The sequence below is a fragment of the Apium graveolens genome, chromosome 10 (genome assembly GCF_009905375.1).
Source record: "Apium graveolens cultivar Ventura chromosome 10, ASM990537v1, whole genome shotgun sequence".
Taxonomy (NCBI): domain Eukaryota; kingdom Viridiplantae; phylum Streptophyta; class Magnoliopsida; order Apiales; family Apiaceae; genus Apium; species Apium graveolens.
This window is the reverse complement of record NC_133656.1, coordinates 228,147,217-228,155,594: the sequence shown is the minus strand read 5'-3', so window position 1 is coordinate 228,155,594 and position 8,378 is coordinate 228,147,217. Positions and strand designations below refer to the sequence as shown.

Sequence of the window (8,378 nt, the reverse complement as noted above, 5' to 3'; positions counted from 1 at the left end):
AATTCGTAATTTATAACTTATTTAGTTGTTTCGATAATTTTATGTAAAATTTACTTATAATTTAAAAATGTGTTTAGTAAATTAAAACTTATAAGTTTTTAATTTTTAAAAAATAAAATCAAAATTTTATTATAAAAAATTTAATTAAAAATATTCAAAAATATAAACTAGAGCTGACAAATTTGGTACATGACACGTGAACACGGTAGAAAACAAACAAATAATTAGTGTTTGGGTTCGAAAACATGGTACACGAACACAAATATAATTAGTGTCAGATTTGATTTTCTGAAATAGGTACACAAAACAAAATTATACGGAATAAATAAATATACAAATAACTTTTTGTTTTTTTTAAATATTTATAATATAATTTATATATCTTTTTTTAATACTAAATAACAAATATGAAATATTCTATTTATATAATTTATGTGTTCAGAATTTAGTTATTTACTATACTAGACAATTTAATAATCTATTGTACTGTCTATCAATTAATTTTTTTTCGTATATAATTATTGTACTTTCGTCATTCAAATGGTAGACATAAATTTATTAGTTTCATGTTATTGTCAATCAAATAATACACGAATACAAATCTATACTATCATATTAAAGATAAAATATTAAAAATTTGGTTGTTGGTCCTTAGTCACTCAATCTAGAACCGTCTGATTAAATTGATAAGAACCATTAAATATAATATTAAATATTATTATTCAAGTGATATAAAATCGAATTCTAGAAATAATATATTATTAAAATTAAAATTTACAATATATAATAATAAAATGACCGTGTATAGTCATATATTAGTTTATTAATTATATTAAGAAATGTTAAACATGAAAATAAGTGAAAAGAAGAAAATACATGTTTACAAACTTTTGACATATGGACAAAAACAATCAAATAAGCACAGCCAGCTTATTTACCCAAACCCCAAATCCTGACCCCAAATCTCAAAACATCATTTCTGCACAAAAGTGGCGCGGAATAAATGGTCAAACAGCCCCTATATAAGCTTTCTAAGCTTTCTAAAATTCTGACAAAATAAAAATTATAAGCTTTCAAAAATCGAGTTTTTTAATGTGTGCCCAATAACACACAATAAATACTAACTCTCATAAATTTTGTGTATTTTAATAATTTTTTAATTATAAATATTTATAGATCCCTGCATTTACAATAATTTCACCAATAAAAATATACCAAACTCATAAAATTTAGTACTTATTATATATTGGGCACATATTTAAAAACTGTTAAAAAATATAAAATATAACGGGGTCCGAGACATTTATGTGACGAGAAGAAGGTTAAAGAGTCGTTAGCGTGAAGTCAGAAAAAAGAGGAGAGGGGTAGTAAATTTCAGTAGTAATTTGACTTTAATTTCACGTGCATTCGCATCTAATCTATTTAGAACGTTAGATATTCAAAATCTACTTTTCATAAATAATTGGATATTCAGAATGTAAATGGTAGTTGGGACCACACCTTATTTTTTTCTATAAATACCCATCATTATACCCCGAGCCTCTCGCTGCTTTCATTGCACTCAAGACTTGGCGCGTCTCCAGACACACAGAGAGAGAGAGTCAGAGAGATTGGGAGAGATTGGGGGAGAGAGAGAGAGAGCTGAGTCTTCCTTCTTTCTTCTCTTGGTTAGTCTTTGTTTCCTTTCTCTTTTCCTCAGCTTTCATTCTCTACTGCATCTCTTTTTACATACACACGCATATATCTCTTTTTTAGCTCTTTCACCCCTCTGTTATTTTGTATGTCTGTTTATCTATATTTCTTTTGTAAGTATTGTTTAATGTTTTGGTGGTGTATAAGTTTGACTTTAATTGCATGTTGATTTTGTGATGAATATTATTGATTCTTACGAGTAACTATAATTGATACTTTACTCTGTGATCCCCATCATGCTCAATTTTATATGTATCTGCATCTAGTCAGATTTTTTAATTATTTTTTTTTGCTAATTAACTGATATATACTATACAAAATAATTAAAGCTGTTTTGAAATTTCATGTGTAATCAAACGTTTTAAAGTGCGAAGTTATTGTTTTTTGTTTATTATTTTAATTAGCGAAAAATATTATAAGAAGGTGTATTTTATAACCCTCAAAGTCTTTTAACAAGGTGTATAAAGTCAACCAACTTATACCGTGGACATTAAGAGTACTACTGTTGTTGAGATAAGCATTGCTTCTCAGATCTATTTCTGAAGAATCTATGGTCAAATGAACATAAGGGCTTTTAGATTTAACATCACTATCCGTTAGAGCTGATTGTGGGTCCCATAAGATTGACTTTATTTTTTATTTTGTTGGTCCCTGCAGAACATTTTAGGACAAGGCATTAGGAGTACTGTGAAATTTTTAGTAAAATTTCGGAAAAAGAAGCAATGGAGGTATTTGGAAATTCTGCGGTTGCGGTGCCGACAAATGTTATTTATCTGTCGAGTATTTTAGGTGAAGATGGACCACATTCTGTTCACAAGTGTGATTGGAAGTGTGAAAATGAACATGTGTGTGGAAACATGTATCGCTGCAGACTAACTGGACTAACTCACATTTGTGACAAAAACTGTAACCAGCGAATTCTGTATGATAATCATAACTCACTTTGCAGAGTGAGCAGACAGGTTTTTCCTCTGACGCCAGCTGAAGAGAAGGCTGTGAAAGGTGTCCGTAGAAAGCTTGATGCTGAGAGTTCGTCTTCTGATACGTGTGCTTTCAAGCGCAGACGCAGTGCACAATTTCATCCTTCTCCTTTTGAGAGGTCATTCTCTTCTGTTGGTCCAATCTGCAGTCCAGCCGGAGATGCAATGGATTTGAACTAGGCGAAACAGATTTATCTTTGAAAACTCCTTTTTCATGTTTTTCGTTTAGGCAATTAGCCTTAAGGAAGTAGAGACATTTAAATGCAGATGTAGTTCTGCTGTCCATCTATTGGAAGAACTTATATTTAAGACTCGTGTATTGTAGCGCTTATAATAACCTGACTATCAATAGGTGCTTGACAATGCTGCATGAATATTAACTTCTATTATCAACTCCTAATAGCATCTGTTAAATAGCATTGTTATTTATGTAGGAATATGAATTATGATTACTGCAGGGTGCTTTAGTCAACAACAGTGCAGGGATTTAACACATCCTCTGCATCTACGCAATGATTTGGTCCTTGATTCCTGGTTTACAATTATTTTCAGATATTTACATCTGAATTGTTTTACCAATTGGTTTTTTAGCTCATATTTCGACGAAACTTTAGTTCTTGCTCTATCATTCATTTCATTTATTTTTTTATATTCATGAGTTATTGGTCCTGAAAGCTGATGTCATATTTGCAGGATTGATGCATGTTCACTTCAGTAAAGTGCAGATATCTTATTCATCATAATTGTAGTCTAAAAACTTATATGGAGCAAGGATGATTAATTTGGCCTTCTTCTTTTGCAGGATGATATTTGGATCCTTGCTTTTCTCTGCCGGGTGTCACTATAATGTTGCATTGCTGCAAAGCTTGCATAGTTAAGGCGGCCTTCTAGTTTTGTGTCGCAACATCCATTTACTGCTGTAATCGACGTGGATAAGCATTACCAAGAAAAACCTTTACTCGCCCTTAATGTTCTGGTCATTCATCACAGGATCAGTGAGTTAGATGTTTCAGTTGCATTCCCTGTGATTCAAGGGTTCAATCAGGTCAGATTTTCCAAAAGGTAGCTGCATAAACTTAATTTCAGCTTTGGATAATTTCTTAGGGAAACTGTTCTTGGACAACTTTAAGTTACAGAAAAAGTGCAAATTACAAGGATCCGCTCAGGTTTTTAATGACTTCTCACGCTCGCATTAATGGTTGCTGGAAACTGTAACTTATAAAATATGGTTCAAAGCTAGTATGAATGTGTTTTACGAACCTCAAACTATCTGATAGAGGTCTGTATATTTGCTTGTATTGGATCAGTCCATTCTGTCTTTGTAACCCGGTGACATTTTTATTGAAGTATAGTTTTTGCTAGATTTCTTCAGTTCTGCTTTCTTTGTCTACAAATTGGTAAAGCAATGCTGCTCTCTTTTTGTATTGCAAAAAATGTGGAATCAATCAGTTCTCAGATGCAGCTATTTTTTTCATTTGATAGTTCAATGATGCCTCCTTGGTTGCTCATGTTTCATTATAACAGTATTACCGGCATTATTTTCCATTGATCTATGCAGCTGAACCATTTTGAGATGGCTGTTTGGTTAACTTATCTTCTAAAGTTCACTGCTTATTTTTAAATTAGCTAAAACAAACACCCCCCTTGGTGTATTCTGTATTACTGTATTGCATCTTGGATCTTGTTGGAGTAACGGACCAAATAATTTTGAAATGGATGATTTAGGAATATAATATTATAAGAGGAATAATATCTAAAATAATCATCTCTTCAGAAGATTCTGAAGTGCTTTTTATGTTCAATAGATAGCTCTGATTTGGTAAGAATTATGCTATTTTGCATGCATTTCTTCATTCTTTGTTGTTTATGTAGATTTAATCATATTTTTAAATTACTAGAATCAAATAAGTACTCAAGATTATCTGAAATAACAGTTATGTAGTTTATATTGAATGGTTAAGATAGGCATTGAAGGTAGGCGAGTTGTTTCCTGAAATATGTCCTTGTTAAGATGATATTTAGAAAATTTTGACTTGTCAAAATTACAATTATAAAACAAAAATCTTCTAATGAAAGTAGGTGAAACTTGTTTATCATGTAGTTTTGTTGGTTGAATATAGAAAATTTTCTGCAAATCTCACTTTGCATACTTAACTCCAAGGTAAAATGGAGTTGTTGGCTCCTAACAACTCCAAAGACTAAAACCCCCAAAACTTTAAAAAATTGCTGATATATTTCTCCATAATTTGTTTATTGGCATGTTGGAGATTATGGTATATTCTTTGTTGAGTTTGTCATTTTACTCTTGTCACTTTTCAGATTTCCATTTTAAATCCTTGGATCTGAGATGCCTATTAAAGGTGGGAACCACCAGAGTTTCTCAGTGTTTTTCTTTCTTGCCTTGACATCCTCCGTATATTGCTAAAGAAAGGGATTGCTTCTCAGGGAGTCCATCCCCAGTCTCATACTAAAGAGATCCAAAAACCGAAAGTCTGATCTTGCGGCTGCTTCATTGTTTGATCAAAGGTAAGTACCTTTTTGGTTAAATCAGTAATCTTTATTTCACATTATGATTGTCTACCTATATAGCTATGACCTATATATTAGAACCTTAGGCCTTTCCAACCGCACAAATTTGGCATAAATCACATTGCTCTTAGCATGCAAGTAGCAATAACGAATCAGAGGCTCATCGTTAATTTATTTCTGCTCACTTCTCTGTTTTTTTGGTCAGGGACATGTACATTTACCATATCTAACCACTGTACATACACAATATGGCCCGGGACACTTGGAACACCACAACTTCCCATGACAGGGTTTGAGTTAGCCCCTGGAGAAAGCATCCATGTCCCAAGTGTTCCTGGATGGTCAGGTCGAATTTGGGCCAGAACCGGTTGCACATTTGATGCATCTGGTGCCGGTGCTTGTCGTACAGGGGATTGTGGAGGGAAGCTAGAATGTGGAGGCATTGGCGCCACGCCACCAGCCTCCCTCTTTGAGATAACATTCGGGCAAGGAGATGAAAAAGATTTTTACGATGTCAGTTTTGTTGATGGTTATAATTTACCTCTGGTTGCTGCACCCCGTAGTGTAGATGGTGGTTGTAATGCCACAGGCTGTGCCAGTGATATCAACATTGGTATGCATTTGATTGTCCTCCATTATGTAAAGTTGTAACTTGTAAGTGTACATCTCCCTTTAGCCTTCATTAAACTCTCTTTTGAACATACCATTTCTAAAACTGAACAGGCTGTCCTAAAGAACTTCAAGTAGCTGGTGAGGAAGAAGGAACAGCAGGAGGTGTTGTTGCATGCAAGAGTGCTTGTGAGGCGTTTGGCCTAGACCAATACTGCTGCAGCGGAGAGTTTGCAAATCCGAAAACATGCCGTCCATCTTTTTATTCAAGCTTTTTTAAGAGAGCATGTCCGAGGGCTTACAGCTATGCATTTGACGATGGTACTAGCACTTTCACTTGCAAGGCCTTTGAATATTCCATCGTATTTTGCCCCAATTCCAACGCGTAAGTTTTGTTTCTCTGAAAAATAGTTCCATCATCCTAATTTTTCCTTTCAACAATATATTTAGATCAGAGAAATACTAAAAGCTGAAGTGGCAATGCAGGCTGAACCAATCAAACAGTACATTAATAACATCTCGGCCCCTGCGAAAGAGCAGCAAGAAAGAGTCTTCTAATGGGCATAGCCATAGTTCTTGGAACATTCGAGCACCATTTAATGTACCATTCGTTGTCTTATTCTTACTTTACTATTCTATGGACTTCGCTAAATAAGTGATTTTTAAGAGACTGTGAAGGCAAACAAAATTTAATCGATTTTGTGTAACTGAAGCACAAAATTTAATTTAAATCATTCATGTGTGTTTTTTTAACAGACCATTTTGTCCTGATAAGGGTAATCCAGGAAGGAGTCCTAATGCGGGGAAGTCTCCTGATAAGTGTGTTAGTTAGCGCTTAGATAAATATAACATTTTAGAGATTATCCATATGTAAATGTACTTCTGAGATTATCATATTGTAACCACCTTTCTATATAAAGAATACAACATCCCTTCTGAGGATTAAGGGGGAAAAGCTTTGGTTGATATATATATACTGTTTTATGTCCAATTTAATCGATTTTAACCTCCCACTTTTTGATCGCTTGATTGTCTGGTTTTTGTATGGTTTTCTAGTGTGTACATTTTATATATGAGAATCATGTACGCGAGGACACACATAATTGTTTATTATTTTATATTTAGGACACACAAGTCGAGGTAAACAGCCTTTTCATTTTTCAGAATGAGGATAAGACTGCGTATGATATGTCCTCCCATCATAGGTGGTATTATTAGGTAAGATAATAATGATGATGATTTAGGCAAGGATGACCTCACGTAGTTTCCTATCAAAATGCCACTAAATATATACAGAAGTATCTAATAAAATTGGGGTCATCCTAAGGCCCATATGTATAATGGGCGTGGTATATGGTGTACCTGTAGGTTGTTGACAATACAGATAACCGAATTAAATTCGCCGCAACTACGTGATAACTGTCCAACTGTAAAGATTGTCTGGATGGATGTGGATATCAGGCTTTCAGCATATGTATCGCTGCCGACATCTCAAATTTGGCTTATATAAGGAAACTCTGCAACAGCTCTTTATTAAAAAAAAAACACACCATCTGCTGCTACTAGTGGAAAAAAGAAGGTTGAAAAGCATGGGATTTTCAAAGGTAGCTTTAGCAGTACTGGGGCTGATGTTGATGGTAGTTTTTATTGATCGTCCAGCAGTGGTTGAGGGTGCAATAAATTGTGTAAATTTGCAAAACTCATTGAAAAAATGCGTGGGATACCTGAAGCATGGGGGAAGATCGGTGCGAGGTTCGTGTTGCAACGCAGTGAGGAGTCTCAACACAAAGGCCAGGTCAACAGCTGATCGCAGGCAGGCATGTCGTTGCATCAAACAAGCTGTTTCCACCTTTCGTAGAATCATCTCTGCAAATGTCGCTTCACTTCCCGGAAAATGTGGTCTCCGAATTCCTTATAGAATTAGCCCCTCCCTTGACTGCAACAAGTAATTACCCTTTTCTCTTCATGCAATTCATTACCACTGTGTTTCAGAAAATTTTTTATGAAAGAAAATAAAAGAACCTTACGATAGATCTAAGCGATCCAGATATAACTTATCCAGAAATCTCGCATTTGATATACTTGGTTTAGTTAAGATAAGAGTGGATTAATATTGTTGTCCTGTTCATCATGTATATATATACTTTACAATAGACGAGGATTATCTTAGATTCTGCATAAATGGTTAAAATACTAATATAATATATATTTCTCTGATTTTTAAACATGATATGAGAGTTCAAATCAGCGGGAGTATTTAGGACTTTCTGTTACACCCAATATTTTCCTAATTTATTATGAACACGAAATATAAAAATTTGCCTCATCTTTTGCAACCCCTAACATTTTCAAAATTTATTATGAATATGAAATATAAAATTATGTTCCAAACATGAGCGTATCTAATTAATTATTCGACATATTAATTAAATTTTGAGTAAAAAGAGTATAAGATTATTAATATAAGATCCGGCGGAAGGTCATACTCCTTCCTATAACAACTCAGATTTTAGAGCGACTTTGAGTATAAAATGCATTATCAAATGTAAAGTATGATTTTAATAATAC

At 33.7% G+C, this 8,378-nt stretch overlaps 3 protein-coding genes across 7 annotated transcripts; all 3 read left to right on the top strand.

Moving 5' to 3' along the window:
- The first annotated feature begins 1,534 nt into the window (after positions 1–1,534).
- LOC141693259 (uncharacterized) lies at positions 1,535–3,072 on the top strand. Its single transcript, XM_074498288.1, has 2 exons — positions 1,535–1,667; positions 2,350–3,072. The coding sequence occupies exon 2, from the start codon at positions 2,415–2,417 to the stop codon at positions 2,850–2,852; it is 438 nt and encodes a 145-aa protein (XP_074354389.1). The 5' UTR covers positions 1,535–1,667; positions 2,350–2,414; the 3' UTR covers positions 2,853–3,072.
- Positions 1,555–6,797, top strand: LOC141693258 (pathogenesis-related thaumatin-like protein 3.5). Of its 5 annotated transcripts, none has more exons than XM_074498286.1 (6): positions 1,555–1,667; positions 3,475–3,734; positions 4,992–5,198; positions 5,407–5,814; positions 5,925–6,195; positions 6,297–6,480. In XM_074498286.1, the coding sequence occupies exons 4-6, from the start codon at positions 5,484–5,486 to the stop codon at positions 6,463–6,465; spliced, it is 771 nt and encodes a 256-aa protein (XP_074354387.1). In that variant the 5' UTR covers positions 1,555–1,667; positions 3,475–3,734; positions 4,992–5,198; positions 5,407–5,483; the 3' UTR covers positions 6,466–6,480. The 5 variants fall into 5 exon arrangements, with proteins under 5 accessions (XP_074354387.1, XP_074354388.1, XP_074354385.1 ...); XM_074498287.1 differs by lacking the exon at positions 1,555–1,667 and adding an exon at positions 2,655–2,791; XM_074498284.1 differs by lacking the exon at positions 1,555–1,667 and having other exon boundaries at positions 3,226–3,717.
- A 602-nt stretch (positions 6,798–7,399) lies between these two features.
- On the top strand, positions 7,400–7,759 carry LOC141691930 (non-specific lipid-transfer protein 1-like). The gene has a single exon (XM_074496679.1). It carries the CDS (start codon positions 7,400–7,402, stop codon positions 7,757–7,759), a length of 360 nt encoding a protein of 119 aa, XP_074352780.1.
- The last annotated feature ends 619 nt before the right edge of the window (positions 7,760–8,378 follow it).

Bases quoted from the DNA above. Each gene is read 5' to 3' on its own strand.
- LOC141693259 (XM_074498288.1), top strand. From the start codon at position 2,415: ATGGAGGTATTTGGAAATTCTGCGGTTGCGGTGCCGACAAATGTTATT.
- LOC141693258 (XM_074498282.1), top strand. From the start codon at position 5,334: ATGCAAGTAGCAATAACGAATCAGAGGCTCATCGTTAATTTATTTCTG. The intron at 5,815-5,924 runs GTATGCATTTGA...AAAACTGAACAG, and splicing joins TGCCAGTGATATCAACATTG to GCTGTCCTAAAGAACTTCAA. The intron at 6,196-6,296 runs GTAAGTTTTGTT...GTGGCAATGCAG, and splicing joins TTTTGCCCCAATTCCAACGC to GCTGAACCAATCAAACAGTA.
- LOC141691930 (XM_074496679.1), top strand. From the start codon at position 7,400: ATGGGATTTTCAAAGGTAGCTTTAGCAGTACTGGGGCTGATGTTGATG.